Here is a 17,912-nt window from a genome sequence, read left to right as displayed (position 1 = left end):
TGGTTCAAGTGGTAGAGCGCCTGCCTAGGAAGTACAAAACCCTGAGTTCATAACCCAGTATCGCCACAAAAAAAAAAAATAAATAAAATGTCTGTATCTAAGTAGCCTCCAGTAAGGGGCCCAAGACTAGAGAATGTTCTCCAGAACAGAGGTTCCGCTGCTTTACAGTCAGCTGGATAGTCAAAACCAGATTTGACTCAAGAGAGTGAGCTGGATTGGACTGCTCTTTATAGGTCAATCCCAGACCTCCTCAGTGAGTTTTGGGGCCCTGGCAATGGGATCTGCCTCACACAGTTTGCTTTTCACACCTTGGCTGGGGGGGCGGGGAGGGAGGGAGTGGGGGGGAGACTGGCCTGCCAGCCTGCTGCCTGCTCCTGAAGACAAAGGAAATTGCCTAGCAAGCACAAAGCCCTGAGTTCAAACCCCAGTACTGCCAAAAATTTTTTAAAAGTCAGCCCTTTGTAACCACAGGTTCTGCATCTGTGGATTCAACTGACTGTATCTCAAAAATATTCCAAAGAATGACATCTGTATAGAACATGCATAGAATTACGCCCTAGCAATCCAGTGTAATGATTATTTATGTAACATTTACGTCGTATTGGGTATTATAATGATCTAGAGTATATGGAGTATACAGGAGGATGTGAGTAGGTTATTTGTGAATATTGTACCATTCTGTAGAAGGGACTTGAGCATCCACAGATATTGGCATCCTCAGGGATTGTGGAACCAAGTCTCTGCAGATACCAAGGGGGGACTGGTCTTTACCTACTTCTCCAAAAGAGGACACAATCTATGATCTATGACTAACAAATAAACAGCATAAAGAAAATAAACCCAAAATCCATGAATATGAGGTATAAAAGCAGCAGGACTGTTAAAATAAGTTCATTTGCTTATTCAGGGGAAACAAACCAGATCATCAGGGAAACATTCTGTCCCAGCTCTTGAACTATGGAGGGTATTTGCTGAATGAGTCTTTCCAGAAGGGTCAGAGGTCAGGACAATGGGAGGGATCTCCAACAGCAGGTCTGCCCAAGACACAGATTCCTCTTGCTCTGTTACCCCTCCACCCAGCCTCCTTGACAGGTGGGGACCTCAGCCTGAGTCTCTTTGAAAAGGTCACTCTGAGAGTCTCAGGCCAGAGCACCAGAGCAGCCTGGGGCTGAGGGGCTTGATCTGGGGCTAACAAGGAACACACAGGAGCAAGACAGGTGAGCCCAACCCAAGCTTGCCCCTCTGGGACATGACTACCTATGCGGGCTAGGGGATTTGTGCACCAACAGAGGTGTCATGGATGGCTTTGTGCCAGCAACCACAGCAGGATGCCCTGGGACAGTTGAAAGCAGGTCCTTGACCTTCACACTTTCATCCCGCAGGTGCTTTCTAGCACCTACTTGGGCAAGGCCTGGGGCCAGGTGCTGTGGGTACACTGGTGTCTGTGTGACAGCTATCATACACAAAATGATCAGAAGACACAGGAGCCCAGAAGGAGACATCTTTCCCAGCTTGGAGATGTTGGGGAAGGCTTCCTGGAGGTGGTGGTGTTGGGGTTGAGTTTTGAAGGATAAAGAGACATTAGCTCAGCGGGAAGAGGGTAACAACCCCAGGTGGAGGGAATAGCGTGCACCTATGTCTAGAGCCAGACCATTATGCCTGGAGTTCAGGAAAAGACTGTTATGGGGTGGGGTAGAAGTGGGGAGAGCCAGACAAGCTCAGACTTTGTAAACTTTGTCATGGTACACAGCCTCTTTCCTGAATGCCCAAATGTAAGCAGGACGGGGGATTCAGGGTGCCATGGGACTGGGGAGAAGACAAAGCCTGCCTAGTTTTGGTTTGCATGGATGACTCTCCACATGTGTGTTGAGAGAGGGGCAGGATTTTGTTTGGGGTCCTCACTCTGCCTTTCTCCCACCCTGCTCAGCTTTCCTGAGGATGCCTTTCCACACTCCATCTGGCATGAACATCTTCCCAATTGCACACATGGGAGCACTGACCTCATGAAGACAGCTTACTCATGGCTCCTCAGCTCACCTAGGCCAAATGGGGCAGCAGGGCCTATATATTCTACGTGGTCCTTTCACAGGACCCTTCTGTCCAGTCCAGCCCATACTCTGGGGCCGGGAAAGGCCTTCAGGTTGACAGCTATCTCTGATGTACTCTCTGCCTAGATCAGTAACTGCCATCAAGCTGCAAATAGTGTCCTGTAGTGCCTTCCCTCTCCCCCACGCCCCAAGACCAGTGTGAGCCCTGGGAAAATCTACTTCTGGCTCCAGCAGTGGGGAGTGGCTGTGAGTCCTCTAAAGTGGGATATAGATACTTCCTGTGGCCTGTAGCCACATGCTATCTCCACTGATACTCAGGGCTCTCCCAGTTTGATTCCAGCTTCCTCCAGCCTTCTGGTACTCCCTGCTATGCCAACTAAAAAATCATCCACTGCTTCCTTTAGAGGGTCTCCTCTGCTCAGCATGCCTTTACCTCCTCAGGCAGAGAGCTTCCAGAGGCAAAGGATCCAGGCCAGGACAGCTCGTATTTGCAGTTATTGGCATCCTGTGTGGCTGAAACCCAGAAAGTGAGGTGAAGCACCTGTTGTATGAAGGGAATCTAGAGAGGTCAGAGAAAGGACTTTTGCCTTGGTCCCAAGAGCAGCGGGTGGGAGTCCTATAGGAAGTTAGGCAAGGAACAATGGTCAGTTCTACCCTATGGAAAGCTCTCTGGGAGGCAGGGAGATCCATGGAGGGCAACAGCAGTCATCCAAGCTGGAGATTTCTTAAGAGTCCTCCAAGAACCACTCTCTGCCTCCCTACCCCACCCAGACTCACTGGAAGGAGAGCAAGTAGTTACCATGAGGTGACAGAAGGATCCCATAGAGATCTGGCTCAGTTGATGGCAAAGATGGGCAGCCATAAAAACAGAAACTGGAGTATTATACTGTGTGCCTCAGATCCTGGTCTAGGGTTTTGTGTTCATCTGCTGAACCAAGGGATGGGTGGATTGTTGGATGGTTGGATGGATGAGTGGATGGGTAGATGGATAGATGCATAGACAGGCAATTGGAGGGATGGGTGAATAGAATGGATGAGTGGGAAAACAGATATATAGTTGGATAGATGGTGCTGTAGTTTGTATCTTGTGTGTCCCTCACAGGTCCATGTGTTCAAGGCTTGGTTGACAGCCTGTGGCACTATTGGAATGAGGTTGGACCTTTAAGAGGTGGGGCCTAGTGGAAAGAAATTAGGTCATTGGGCCTAATTTCCTAGTGGAAAGAAATTAGGCCCTTGAAGGGGATAATGGGACCCTGGCTCTTCCTCCCTCTCTTTTTGCTTTCTGGTCACCATAATAAGCTCAACAGATCTCCTCTGCCATGCACTCACTATGATTTACCCTAAGCCCAAAGTGAGGGGGCCAAAGCACCACGAACTGAGACCTCTGAAGCATGAGCCCACGTAAATCTTTCCTCTTTTAGGTTGATTATCTCAGGTACCTTGTTTCAGGGTCAGAGAGCTGACTAACACAAGTGGACAGATTGAGGAATGGATGACACCCACTCTTAGATGTGGGCCATGTCTGCCCTGGAGCACTTTATACTTCTGAAGGTCCTGATAGGAGCTCCTGAGCTCTTATGATGTTCCTGAACTCTGAAATGCACTCATCCCTGCCTGACTTCTCAGAACCCCTTTGCTCCAGAGTCAGTTTTGGATTTTTTTTCCTTTTGGAAATTATGCATTTGACTCCCTAAAATGCCACCCTAACCAACTCTTTCTTGGCTGTATCAGTTGAGAGGATCGAAAAGTTGCCTTCCTACCAGCCATCTTCTCCTTTGAGCTGCTCGGGTCCCAAGGCCTGTTCCTTGGAACAGGGGCTCATGAAGGCATGCAGAGGCTAGCAGCTGACTGGTTTCCATGTTAGGCTTTATTGTCCAAGGCTCCTCTCATAGGCCCCATTCTGTGCCCATGTTCCAGGTGTCATCCAAGGTAGACCTTCTGTTTCAACAGGAGCTGGCATGTTTGCTCAGGACAGGTTGGGGACGATATAGTCAGTATGGACACCATCAATCAGTCCTTCCCCATTGTTGTGGACAAACCAGCAAATGACCTTCATGTCACTACTCACATCCTTTCTGTAGTCTTTCTGGGAGCCCCTATGAGAAAAGAGAGAGAGATTGTAATGCACAGGACAGGCAAGATGGCTATGGTAGGACTGGATGTGTGGCTCAAGTAGTGAGTGCGTGCCTAGCAAGTCCAAGACCATGAGTTAAAATTTAAAAAAAAATTTTTTTAAACGATAGTTACAGTGGTCATGAGCCTAAGGTTGAAGAAAGGGGTGAGGTTGGAATTTCTTGTATTTTCTTTTTTATGTGCTCTGGATTGAACCCAGGGCTTCAGGCATACCTCGCAAGAACTCGTAATATCCTCAGCCCCTGAAGTTGGAAATTCTAAAAGCCTAGAATTCTTAGGTCAAAATGAGGTCACATGCCTATTCTTTCTAGGGAGCCAAGTTTGGGCTTTTTCTTAATTAGGAGGAGCCAAGAGGGGGCCGAGACCTCAAAGAGAAACACAGGTACACCACAGAAAACAAGAACCCATTAGGCAATGTGCCAGGACAGAAAGGGTTGTTCCCTCCTATTTTGTTGCTAGTCAGGGTGAGGTGTCAGAGGCATCCCCTCACCTTGTGACAGTTAACTGATGATTCTTCACTACCATTGTGGCATCTGACTTCGTGGGGTCAGAACCTGGGCGGATGTCTGACACTTCAAAATCAAAGGGGTGAAAGAATTGCCCTAGGAATAAAAACATTCACACCATCAGTCGCTGTCCCTTGCCATGGGTAATATGGCCACTGGCCTTTTAGGGTTGATGCAAAGGCTGAGTGGAGTGTCATGAGCTGGGTACAGGGTGAACAGGAATGTGGTTCCCATGCTGCTTTGTGGCTGAACAGCCTGCAGTCCGAATATTGCATACCCAACAGCCCATGCGTCTGTGTTGACATCCGGTGACTGTCCACCACGTAGAACCCTAGAAAGTCTTGGTGGACTGGGTGTTTCCTCCACACCTGGTGCAGAACAACCACAAAGGTAACCCCATCTCCAAAGGAAACCACCATGTTTTTCTTCCTATTGATTGTCAGAGACATTCTAGGAGAGAAGAGGAGATACTGGCTGTGGGGGCCAGGGCCTGTGACACTGGCCATCTGAATCAAGGGTGTCTAGCAACACCTTCTGGGTACATGGCACCTGATAGCACATAGACTCCAGAAACTACTCATGCATATTTATGCTGTCCACTGAATGGACCTTAACTCCTCTGTAAGCAGAAAAGAGGGCTATCCTGGGAGTCTAGAGGCCTGGTGCCATGTCCCAGCTCAGCCACTGAGTTCTTGGGTGACCTTGAGCAGGTTGTACCCTTCTCTGAGCATCAGTGAGAGTAGCACTTCTGCCCTGCCCACCAGGCTCTGGGGGTTTCAAAGATATAGGAAAGTCTAAAGAGATTCAAAACTAACAGGTTCAGCCAGAAAGAAGATGCAAATGGGGACTGCTGTTACTGCCAGTAATGCTTTAATTTTAATGTTTTTAAGAGACAGGGTCTTTCTATGTTGTGCAGGCTCGTCTTGAGCTTGTGTACTCAGGTGATCTTTCCCAGTGCTGGGACTACAGGCCTGTGCCACCATGCCCTGCTTCAACCTAGTGCTTTCATCCAACTAGCCCTTCCTTCAAAGTGAGTCCTATTCTGGTTCTGATAGGGACCACGAGACTGGGACCACCATGGTCACCCTCCCCCGGGGACTAAAATCCTAGACCACCAATCTCTCCTGTGACCCCTGTGAATATTCTGTCCTGGGATTGGCCCAAATTCTTCAAGAGTCTCCCTGGACTCACAGGCAGCTGTGTTCCTTGAAGACACAGTCGGAGGACCTTACCCATCTTGTGTGATGGTGACGGTATCCAGCCAGCTGAAAATACTCTGTGCAATCCCATTCCACAGGGTGATCTTCTCAGTGGTCACCTCAATCCGGAAGTCCATCTGAGAATTGGTAATGCCCAGCTTCCCAAAGTAAGTCTTCCTGGTCTTGGAGTCAGGGCTGCCTTCCTTGTCTCCAATAATCTGCCCATTAACAGTGAGACCTGCCAGAAGGATGGGCAGGGAGGGAAAACGACAAGGGCCTCTGAGTCCAGGCTGGCCATTAGAGACCTGCTGAGGGGGAGCAAAGTGGGAGCACCAAGGACAGACCTGGACTTCTGAGCTCAGCCAAGTCTGTTCTAGATACTTTGTGTTTGGGTTGACATTGTGGACCTGCCCCTTGCCTGGGCCAGGGAGTGTCATTCGAAGAAAAAGTGCTCCCCAGTCACAAGCCGCATCCTACCCACTGCCCAGGGCCAGCCTGCACATTACCTCTAACCTTCTCTACTAGCACTGGGGACTTAGTGAATCTGGCTCTTGGCGGCCCTCCACCTCCTGCCCACAGAGTGCTCTGCGTATGTGTTACTGAGTAGAATGACAAGGACCAGGCCAATGAACTGACATGGGGGATCCGTGGAAGAATGCCAGTCCATAACACCCACCTGTGACTGGGTCGTGAATGAGGCGCAGCACTGTGCTCGGGTCTTCATCAATGTTGAAACAGATGGCATCATCTTTCTCTGGGACTTGGATGATGAAGTGGGGGTCCCCATCCACTGAAGACACATCAGAAAAGGGGCTGGCTCCCAGAGTCTTCTGCTATATTGGGGGGCCTCCCCTGGCTTCCTGTCCTTGTAGGCTGGACTTCTGGATGGGCAGGAGTGCTGGACCTGCTACCCTGAGCCCTGACCCAAGAAGAGCTAGGGGTGGACTCACCGTAATAGTATGGGTTTTGAGGAGGCTGGTAGCTGGCTGTGGAGAAAAGTAGAGACAGGGCTAAGCCAAGCAAGCAGCCCTGGAAGGGCCTGGACCCCCACCTAGAGTTTGGCTCATGCCCCCCTCCACCACTGCCAAGTCTTCTCAGGACCTGCCTGTCCCAGAGAGCAGTGGCAGAGAGAGCTGCAGCAGGTAGCATATACTCACTCTGGAAGGCCCTGGAGGAAGTCACAGAGGTGGCTAAAAGAAGCCAAAGGGTAGTTGTAAGCAATGTCTAGAGGACCACCTTCCCTTAACCCTGTGTCTTCTGCCTGTCTTGAGGCAGTCCCCAGTGGGGACCTAACACCTACCAGACATGGTAGGTTAGGCTGACCCCAAAGTTCAGCCTTTAGACATGAGGACATGCCAGGGTACCATTTTACAGGACTGGTGGTGATAGGTCTATGATGACAATGCTAGGGGTACAACATTCTGATGTGGCTAAAATGCAAGCTGTCAAGTCCCTCATAAGTAATGCTTACAGCAGACATCTGTCCCCACCCCTGGACTTTCCAGCCCCTAGTTAGGGTAGGGTGAGGCCCACAGTTGTCTGTTGCTCCCTGATAGTAAAACACCTACCCCACCCCCCATACACACATGCCAGGGACTACATGACATTTGCGGGGCTGCTCTGAGGGGAAAGGGATGCTCCAGTCCACATGTGCTCCTGATAGATGCAGATAGGGCAGGCTAGCAGTTGCCAGTGAGGCCCTGCCAGTGATGATGGGCTGGTGGTGGGTGAAGTTCCAAATTTATGGTGAAAGGTGGAGAGTCCTCTGATCCTAGCCATCTCTAGCATGGACACTGGGTCCAGCCTGCCAAGGCTTAGGTCCCAGATCAGCTACCTTCTGAATCCTTAAGCAAATGGACTTAACCTCTCTGTGCCTCAGATCCCTCACTGTAACATGGGAATTATAAAAGGACTCCCTTGGAAGGTATCCTTGGGGTTGACTCTAAGTGCCTAACATGCTAAATTGTTCACTTTTGCAGGTCACATCTGATGGGAACCCTGAGGCTCAGAGAGGAAGACAGTTTGGCCCACAGTCACTCATGAGTTGGCAGTAACAGAGCTGGACCTGAGCCCACATGTGCTGAGTGCCCCTCCACCTCCAGGCTGGGTAGCCCCGCCAGCTTAGAATGGCCTCTTTAATTCTACCTCATCTCCCTCTCATGATGCCCACCTGGCTGCTGGCTGAAGCTTACCTTCTGCACTTGCAGGCACAGTGGAGGAGGAAAAGTAGAAATGCGTTAGAAGCCAAGGACCACTGGTTAGACCATTGCAGCCAATGGGAATGACCCAGCAGGGGCCACAGTCTGATGCTAGCCAACAGCAAGCGTTGTCCCCATAGGGTGTCTCCTGGAACCTAGAACTACTAGAAGCCAGAGGCCTGGCCTGGATCAGCTCTTTGCCTCCCATGCCTCTCAGTCCAAACACTTCCCACCCCTCACATGCCCAGTTGCCTTGGGCACCTGAGACCTCCCTCCTGAGTATTGTCTGGGGTCTGATTGAGAAGGCTTGGTCTCAGCCTTTAGCTCTCAGGGCTTCTTTTTCTCACAATCTCTAGGTGCCTAGTAGCCTGCTCCAGGCCCAGGCTTTGGGTTGGAAGAGTTCTTCTGAATCCTTCCATACTGCAGCTTAAGTCCCTTCCTTGAAATGACCCCTGGGCGGTGTGCTTCCTTTGAGAGGCTCAGAGGCTCCTATTCATCCCATCCCCTACTGTCCCTGCTGACTGCTTCACTGTTGCCACACTCCCATCCCTACCCCTTGGCCAGTTTTCCTTCGTGCCCCTGAACTTTCCCCACTCAGAACACCTGGTCTATCCAGCCTGGCCACTTCCTCCACTGGTCACCCAAAGCTCAGTGTCCTGAGAGGAAGGTCTCCTGTTTCTGTGCCCACCTTCCCCAGGCTTGTCAGCAATGGCTGTCTGGTCTTCATTGTCCTCAGGTTTGGTCACCACCATGGAGGTCAGTGGTGTCACAAAGTGGTACTTGAGGGACAGGTCTAGGGCCTGGGCTGTGAGGTTCTCCTTCTCCTCGCCATGGGCGTTCTTGCTGTGAGGAGAGACTGCTCAGAAGGGACCGCCCAGAGAACACCCCCTGCCTGCCTTCCCTGTACTGGCTCCCAGAACCAGACCAGGATCCCCACATGTAGCTGGGGCCCCCTCTCCTCCTCTCTAGAGAAGGAGCCCACTAGGGCTCAGGAAAGACTGGTTTGCCAGCTCCCTGGGGCATGTGGACAAGTTCTATTTCCTCTCCGCCTCATTTTCTCCACCTGTAAAAACGTAAGGCGTTTGGAATGGCCACTGCAACAACCGCTCGTGGTAGTGTCCACGTGCCAAGGCTCGTCACACACCCGTCCCACCCCACTTAAATGAACATTGGCATCGGCCTCTTGGGGGAGGCCCAGTTCTGCCCTCTGGGCACTGGGGCCCGGGTCCCAGCCTGTGCTTCTGTTCAGCCTCCTGTCACGGGGTGGTGCCAGGTATCAGAAGCAGGCTACTGAGGCCCTCCAGGCCTTAAGGCACTCCCAGGTTGCGAGCATTGGCTGTGCTTGCCAGCTTGAGCCTAGGAATGACAGGCCAGGGAATGGGCAGCAGGTTGTAGGGTTGTCCTTCCCTAGTGTGTGGTCAAGTGTTACTCCACTTAACCTCCCTCAGAGTACAGACAGCACAGGGTACATGCAGGCACTGGACAGTGCCAGATACCCAGGGTGGGGCCTGGCTATGTGAGGGTAAACCAGGTCACCGTTTCTCCAATAGCTGCTCAATGGTGAGGTAGGCCCAGAGCCGCTCAATGTAGTTCCCAAAAATGTAGTCTCTCTCCTTCAGGGCCTCCTCCATCTCCTTCATGTTCACCTCCTCCGTGAAGGTCAAGTCGTTCAGGGCCTGGGCAGGGGAAGGAACAGCAAAGAATGGAGCCTGGACCATCACGATGCCAGAATGCTGGGGCCCATCCTTCATCTGTAGCACATTCCCAGGCCCTAGTTCCTGCTTACCCCGCGGCCCTTCACATCCGCCTTAAAGCTGTTCGTATCCTCATCCCCTAAGCGCCCGGCCACCACGATCTCAGAGCCATCGTAGAAGTGCTGGTAACTGTTCTGAGTGAGGTCTAGAATGGCATTCTTGGGGTACTCCATTTCCACGTCTGTCAGCAGTGGGTTAGCCACCTCCTCATAGAAACCCTGGAGTTCAGATCAGAGATCTGGTCATCCCAGGCCCCCAAGGGAGGCATGGAGAGGCACGAGGTGAGCCAGTCCCATGGATGCTCCAGCATGGCATCCAGTCCCTCAGGCCTGGATAGTTCTGCCTCCCGATTCTCGTTTCTACATGGTCCTGACTGTCTGAGGGGAGTCTTCCCTGCCCCACCCTCTGTAGAGACTAGGAAGAATAGAAGGAAAGGAAAGAGTTCTTGGTACAGAACTCTGAATTTAGAAAGTATTCAAGAAACGTTTGTTGGAATGACAGCAAGGAGAATAGAAAGGGAAGAGAGACTGCCTAGCTAGAGAAGGTGATGGGGTTGGACAGAGAGAGGAAGGCTCCTCCGCATCCACCTGCGGAGAAGGAGATGCTGTCACCTGCCTAGGGCTGGTGACTGGATTCGGCAGATCAAAAGATGGGGTGTGTATTTAAATCTGAGTGTTAGATTAGAAGCCATTTCTAAGTATAAGTGTGTCTGTTATGGGTTGAATCGTGTACTGCATTCTCAAAGTGTACATGTTGTCCTAACACTCAATTCCTCAGCATGCGACCTTATTTGGAGATAGAATTTTTCTAAAGATAATCCAATGAAGTCATTAGAGTAGGCTCTAATCCAATACAACTTGTGTCCTTATAAAAAGGGGAAGTTGGATACAAACACTCAATGAGGGAAGACAGAAGGTACAGGGAGAAGATGCCATGGATAAACCAAGGACGCAGGCCTGGGACAGATCTCTCTCGCCAGCCCTCAGAAGGGAGTCGATCCACAGACAACTTGATCTTGGACTTGGGACAATTATTCCTGTTGTTTGGGCCACTCAGTCTGTGGTAAAGTCTTTTCTTATGGCAAATTAGTGAACTAGTTCAATATTGTATGCAATATTGGGGGTATATTTATAGAATATAATTAATTGCTTAGCAGGAATTTATATTTAACTGGCTATCCTGTACTCAGTCTAGCAACCCTGTAGGGGAAGCAGGTCTGTTCTGTGGAGCAAGTACAGAATCAGGACAAGAGGCAACCTGAGATAGATTTCAACCTAAGAGGAAGTTTTTTTCTAGTTCCTGAAGCTGTCACACTGTGGAATAGCTGCCTGGGGAGTAGTGAGTGCCTCATTTCCTGGAGGTGTGTAAGGTAATGTGTACCTGCAACTGCAAGTTGGCATCAGAGTCTTCATAGATGCGCCGGGCAAAGCCATGGTTCTCCAGGGCCATACTCTCCAGGAAATTGTAGTTTAGATTGTTGCCGAAGCCCAGATTATACAAGGGGAACTTTCCCTGAATGGCATTCCGCACATTCTCCTGGATTTTTTCAGGTCTGCTCTCACCTGCAGGAGAGAGTGTTCACACTGGAGCCATCCAGGAGGCCATCTACATTAGCTCTGTTTGGGGAGCACTGACTCCTTCACATACACCTCTGGTGGAGTCATGGCCCCAAGCCCTGGCCAGGGCAGGTGGTATGGAGCCTTGGCAAGGGGGAGGCAGGGCCCTGCTCTCAAGGGACTCACAGGCTGTGGGGGTCCGTGGAAAGAGCTGCCCAAGGTCTTGCAGTGAGCTGGCTATAGAGTCAAAATGACAGCCAGACCCTCACCCTGGTTCAGAATTCCCCACCCCTCACCATCTCACCAGTATTGGCATCCCCATCGGTCAGCATGATGATGACAGAGGTCCTCCGTTCAGGGGTGAGGTGCTCCTCCCGGGCCTTGTTGAGCATACTGATGCCCCTCAACAACGCATCATTGATGTTGGTCACTGTAACAGGTAACACTGTGAGAAGTGTCCTCAGGGTGTGAGCACATCAGAGTGAACAGTGGTCCCGTTCATTTGCCAAGGACCCTGACTACCTGTACACGGCAGGACTCGGTACATGCTGGGTGAATGAATTGGTGCATAAATGAATGAGACTTACACTTTCACACAGGGATCAAAGGGCTGCCAGAAGAACAGAAGCCTTTGGTGATTATAAAAGCAATTTGGAAAGCAGTCAGATGGACTCCCAGCCCACTCACTGGGAGGAAAGGAAGCAGTATAGACATCATCTATGATTTTTCCATAGGAAACACGGCCAAGAAGAAAGGTTCTCTGTGGCCTTATCTCCCTGGGATCTGCTGGGCACCAGGATCATGGGATCCCCCAGGCCATACAGCAGACATGCTGATATCTTGTCTTTAAGCCTGAGGACCACCCATCCCATCTCTATCCACAGGAAGACCTTCAGGGCTGAGATCAGCAGCCTAGTCCTGGGGGAAACAGGCAATCTGCACAGAGGGGAGGAACCAGCAGGGTAGCATCTGCTTACTTCCTTGATCACGAATGTTCCTCACAAATATTCTGGCTTCCTCCAGGTTCTCAGGAGTGGCCTGGACTAAGTGATCTTTCCAAGTGGTCACACCTCCACTGAACAAGATGAAATTCAGGAAGTCTTCCTCTTTTATATCCTCCAGGATTTTGAGAAGGGCATCCCTGGTCTGGGGAAGAGAGGGCCAAGCAGACAAGGCGCTGAGAGCTAAAGTGGTAGCAGATGAGGTATCTTCCCTACCCAGGCCGGCAGCAGAGCCCCTGCCATCCCCCTCAGGAAGAATTGCCTGAAGCTCCCCACAAAGTGGGCGGGGTTTTGAGCCTTCTGATATCCTGTCCACTTCCTCCTCTTTCATCAGAAATTCCAGCATTTTCCATATAGAAAAAAAATCTTTCCCTCTCCATCTTTCTACCCAAGGCTCTCAGGAACAACCTGTTCTATTTTCCGACCGGACATGGAGCCACTGACGTCAATCACAAAGACCACATTTTTAGGCACCACTGGAAGTCCTTGAGGTGCAAAGAAGTGCACAAAATAGCCGTTGACCACCTGCAAATGGGAGAAAGAGATGGAAACTTTTGCAACACCACTGGTGTTGCAAAGTCCCATGCAACTTTCCCTGAAAGTCCTGAATGAGGTCTGTTGTTTATATAAACATTTGCTTATCCTCTGGCCCACTGCCAGTAGGTCCTCGGAATAGCTGGGGGTCTTGGGGACTGGAGTCAACTACCCAGCACCAACAATAAGGTCCTCTTTCATCTTTCACCCCTTCAATGTGGTATCAGCAGATATGGCCTCAGTCTCCTTATTTGTAGAACAGAGGCAGTAACTCCTGTCCACTTCCCAAGGTAAAATGTGACTGGGCTTTATAAATGGTTCCCCTGTCCCCCTGCACAGGCCAGTTAAGACCTCAAATCCTCTGGCAAGTCACCAGCAGCCCCCTTCCTCCAGCATCCTCACTACTGATGCAGGTAGTCAAGGTGGAAGATGATGGTTGCAGACTGACCTCTCCAGTCCCACCTCCACATGCTTGCATTAGCAAGCCTGGGACCGCAGGGCTGTCCTGCTGAAGCCCATGTTTCTGCCTCCTGCACCCAGGTCCCAAAGGCATCTATACCACCTTTTTCCCTAAGAAAGTTTACATTTACCACCCAAGGTAAAAGGTTCCTTTTCCACTTTCTAAGAGGTGGTATGCAAAGGCTCTGGACAATGAGCTGTCCCATAAAAAGCAAGGAAGCAGCCTGGGGCTGAAGATAGAGGGGGATGGTACTAAATTCAGCTGCAGCCCCTCTAGGCACGAGGCGACTCCCCACCACCCATGGCTGTGGAGCCCTCGGTAGCTACCTGCACGTTGGCTGGAGACTCTCTGTTCACGTCATAGGTGATGGTGAAGTCTCCGTTGAGAAGGGAATCTGTACAGCTTGGGCATGAGCGCTGTTGGTCTAAGCTGGGCTTGAAAGACACGTGGCCCTGAGGGACAGAGATGGGGGCCTTGCTTAGTTTGGCCTGGGCTGCCTACTTGCAGACCGTCTGGAGGAGCCCTCATGGGGAGGAGCCCTTAGGTGGGAAGAGGCTGGCAAGAACTGGAGCCCTGGGATGTTGTAAGATGCCAGGACCCAGTGAATACAGAATTCACCATGCTCTGTCTGAGCACCCCTCCTCCTGTGCGATCAGGGACTCCTGTCAGGCCACTTACCTCACTTTTGGCTGGGCTCCCCATGTCCTTAGCTCAGCACTGGAAGCCACTTAGGAAAGCCACTTAGGAAAGGGAACTTTGCTCTATATAAGGGAACTTCACGTTGGGTGGTTTTGCAGGTTGGAGTGTTGGTACCAGGGGAGAAGGGGAGTGGGAGGGGTTCTGGAGCACGGATACTGCCCTGCAGAAGCCTGCAGCTCTGAGTGTGTCCCATGCAATTTGCCCCGGAAATCCTGAATGAGGTCTGTTGTTTATATAAACATTTGCTTATCCTCTGGCCCACTGCCAGTAGGCTCTTGGAATAGCTGGAGGTCTTGGGGACTGGAGTCAACTACCCAGCACCAAGAATAAGGTCCTCTTTCATCTTTCACCCCTTCATGCTTACATCAGCAAGTCTGGGACTGCAGGACAGTGTTCCTGCCCCCTGCACCAAGGTCCAAAAGGCATCTATACCACCTTTTTCCCTGAGAAGGACTTGGTAAGGGCACTGCTTAGAAGGTCATTGGTGATGAATGTGGCTTCAGCATCCAGCATGCTAATGCCCTGGGGCTCAAAGATGTGTGCCTCGATCTGAAATGGACAAAATAAGATGTCACTCAATGGCAGTGCAGAGGCCAGCATTTGAAACAAGGCCAAGGGGAGTGACGTAGGTCTGAGATGATGTGGGGATCTCCTGGAACAATGCTGAAAGCCAAGCTTGTGTCTCCTACTGGGAAATTGACCACAAGGGCCGTTGGAAGGGTACTCTGACCCAAAGTGTTTCCCCCATTTTCCATGTGTCCTGAGTTCCACTATTACAGTGTTTCCTTTGACTTTCACCTTTGATGGAGGTAAAATGCTCATGACTCAGTTACAAGCATTACAGACATGCTTTGTGGTGTTGCCTCTGAGAGCCCAGCACCAGATCTGGATCTTTTGGGTCCAGCTCAGACTCCTCCCCTTTGTCCCCAAGTTTTGTGGTCAGAGACAATGTAATTCCTTCAAGCCTCCTAAGCCAAGCAGTACAGCCAGAGCTTTGCTTTCTAGACCCTGCTCTGAGCAAATCTTCCCCCTGCCCCTTGTCAGGCCCCATGGCAGTTCTAGCAGAGTCTGCAACAGCAGTTGATTACCTCAAAGTGTTTGACCAGTTGCTTGGGCTGGACCTTCAGGTACATCTCGTACTTGCCCTTGTGTCTCTTTAGCAGCTCCTCATAGGTTAGCTCAAAGGTGACCTTGCTGCCCGCTGCCACGTTGACTGAGACTGTGAATTTCTCTAGCTTCCTCCCAGAGGCCCTGGAGTGGGTATAAGACAGTGCCTACCCCAAAGACTACAGGAACCCACCCTTCCTTCGGTGCTGAGTTTCAAATTCCAGCCCTTTGGTTAGGGAGCTCCCTAACCATTCTGAGCCTCAGTTGCCTCAACCTCAAAATGGGCTAATTCAAACATTCTGGGCTCAGTTTGTTTTAACAATAAGAATGTTCTCGTTTGCCTCTCTGAAGTTCCTTATGGTCTAAAGTTCTCCTCAAAGACTGGAGTCTATCTACACTTACTTGACCAAACCAGCTGTCTTGCCCTGTGACACAGCCTTTTCATACTGCTTCTTTGCGGCTTCCTTCTCCTTGACGTTTCCAGGGTAAGTAACACCATCAATGGTCCTGAAGGGAAAAAAGAGTTTGGGGGAACGGGTGTCATATTGGACCAGAACCCCTTCCAAGGCTCAGAGCCAGCAGCTATAGTGGCACCCACAAGGTGAAGTTGGTGATGAAGGCTGTCTTGGGGAGCTCCACGTCAAAGGAAACCTCCTTGGCTTTGTCTGCATGGTTGACAGCCCTCGTGGTGACAACATTGCAAGCAAAGCGGGAGGTCACCTTGCAGCTGATCTTGGTACTGTAGATCTCAATGCCGTCAACCACCTGTGAGAGAGGTGGGTAGGGATCACTGGGTGGTAACCAGCCAGACTGTGGCCTAGGGAACCAGGTCTTCAACCTGGCAGCTTCCCTTCCAAATGCTCTTTTGTAGGTTCTGAAGTCCTGGGTCCCTTGGTCCTCCCAGTCACCATGATTAGAAACCTGGGCATTGTCTCTGGTCCCCATATTCAGTTGGCCACCATGGTGCTGATGCTCACTCTGCCTCCTTAACACTAATCTGTTTACAGTGAGATATTATAAAGTCTAGCTCTGACCCTGATCCCTCTTCCCAAGTAAAGCCATCCCACAACTCCCCCTCTGCCCTCATGACGGTCTTTCCCGGTCCCAAGCTCCTGTCTCCCCACTTCATCCTGAGGTCCAGCTCAGGCCTTTGTCCCTGAACACCTGCTCTGGCTCTTCCTGCTCATCTTTCTCACTGCACACTATCTCCTCCTCTACCCACCCAGCCCGCCTTCTGTGTCCTTTAGTATTGGTTGGCTCCGTTTCCCAAACAGAAAACTTCTTCCTGTGCCAAGGGGAGTCTCCAGGCATCCCATTTCCAACAGTGGTAATGGACCAAGGAAGACTCTAGGGAAGCATCTGGGTTAGGCAAGGATAGAAAACTCCTTCATGAGGGAGTGACAGGAGCTGCTTCACTGTGTGCTCCCAGCCCTGCACAGGGCCAGGGCCAGCAAGTATTTGACCTCTGTTTCTGAAAGGGATGACTGACAGGGCTTCTCCTTAGCTTCCTTCCTTGAGATTGTGCGGTGCTGGTGCTTTTTCCCAAAGGTCTTGTGTCACATGAGGGGAAGCCAGGACAAGGGGCCACGAGCTGTTTGCCAGCTGTAAGGGACCTGCCATTATGGTCCACACCTTCAACCATTGGGTAACTAGCTCCACACTGCCCTTCCCCACCTGGCCTTGGCCACAGTGAAAGTTCTCACCCCTTCCGGGAGGCTCCGTTTCTGCAAAAACAAAGACAAATAGGGAGGTCAGACTGAGGGCAAGGCCACTGTAGTCTGGAAGCAGGTTCTGGGCTGGGGTCAGGGCTCAGAAGTACCCCACCACCTTGTGGGGCCTCCAGACACAGGACCCTCCCAGACCATATGTCAGAGTAGGAAGGACTCTGAATAGATGGGGACACTGAGGTCTACATAGAGGCAGGTCTCCAGGTCACCCAGGGAGATGAGCAAGGAGAGCAGGACCCATGACTCTCTCCATGCCCCATGAACCCTCACTTATTCTGTCTCTCATTCTGCTTTCCCTGGCCCCAGTCCCCTTAGGCCTCCTCCCAGAACACCCCCACCCCAGCACCACCCCAAGGCTCAACTCAGCCTTTGTAGAGGCCTCTGCACAAGGGCTTAGACCTTCACAGCCCTCAGTGAGGAGAGAAATTCATGGTGCATTGTCCATCTGACAGGTGGGAAATCAAGGCCCAGGAAGTTTTAAGAGCCTTCCTCAGGGATCAACAGCAGGCTAGTATAAGTCTTGGCTAAGCTCAGTTCTCTAAATGCCCGACACTATTTTAGCAGCTCAAGGCCTAGACCTCTGCTTCCTTTTCACCCAATTCAGAGGACTTACCCAGCTCAGTGCCTTCTGCCCATTTAACCCCCAAAGCCTTGGTAGCAAAGAGCAGGCAGACTCACCCCACGCAACCGGAGGAGGCTTCTTGGAAAGCCAGAGGCTGCCAAGCCAGAGAGCAGAGCCAAGACGAGGACCCAAGGCCACCAAGCAGACGCCATTGCTGAGCACATAGGCCTGGCTCACCCTCCTTATATGAGCCAGCCCAGTGTTTTCCAAGCAGGGTCAATGACCTGCAGTATGGGGCTGGAACAGTGAAGGTAGAAAGCTCCTCTGGGAAGCTGGGTGTGGGTGGAGTAATGGCTGTATGAAGTCCCTGTAGGTATTATCAACAGTGTTGGGACTTTACTCCTGACAGGCAGGGAAAATGGAGGACC

At 51.1% G+C, this 17,912-nt stretch overlaps 1 protein-coding gene across 2 annotated transcripts; it reads right to left on the bottom strand.

Moving 5' to 3' along the window:
- Window positions 1-3,893: 3,893 nt before the first annotated feature.
- Itih3 (inter-alpha-trypsin inhibitor heavy chain 3) lies at window positions 3,894-17,745 on the bottom strand. 2 transcript variants are annotated; one of them, XM_020175194.2, is made up of 21 exons: window positions 17,601-17,745; window positions 16,899-16,919; window positions 15,794-15,960; window positions 15,598-15,702; window positions 15,177-15,339; window positions 14,524-14,637; window positions 13,716-13,841; window positions 12,804-12,920; window positions 12,372-12,540; window positions 11,699-11,824; window positions 11,219-11,400; window positions 9,871-10,056; window positions 9,621-9,760; window positions 8,773-8,927; window positions 7,044-7,076; window positions 6,837-6,872; window positions 6,563-6,676; window positions 5,920-6,124; window positions 4,965-5,137; window positions 4,672-4,783; window positions 3,894-4,144 (listed from the first exon to the last, which is right to left on the bottom strand). In XM_020175194.2, exons 1-21 carry the CDS (start codon window positions 17,706-17,708, stop codon window positions 4,015-4,017), a joined length of 2,682 nt encoding a protein of 893 aa, XP_020030783.2. In that variant the 5' UTR covers window positions 17,709-17,745; the 3' UTR covers window positions 3,894-4,014. The 2 variants fall into 2 exon arrangements, with proteins under 2 accessions (XP_020030783.2, XP_020030784.2); XM_020175195.2 differs by lacking the exon at window positions 7,044-7,076.
- Between the last annotated feature and the right edge of the window lie 167 nt (window positions 17,746-17,912).

The sequence above is a fragment of the Castor canadensis genome, chromosome 10 (genome assembly GCF_047511655.1).
Source record: "Castor canadensis chromosome 10, mCasCan1.hap1v2, whole genome shotgun sequence".
NCBI lineage: Eukaryota > Metazoa > Chordata > Mammalia > Rodentia > Castoridae > Castor > Castor canadensis.
Note: the sequence above shows the minus strand (reverse complement) of the source record. Positions and strands in the feature narration are given on the sequence as shown.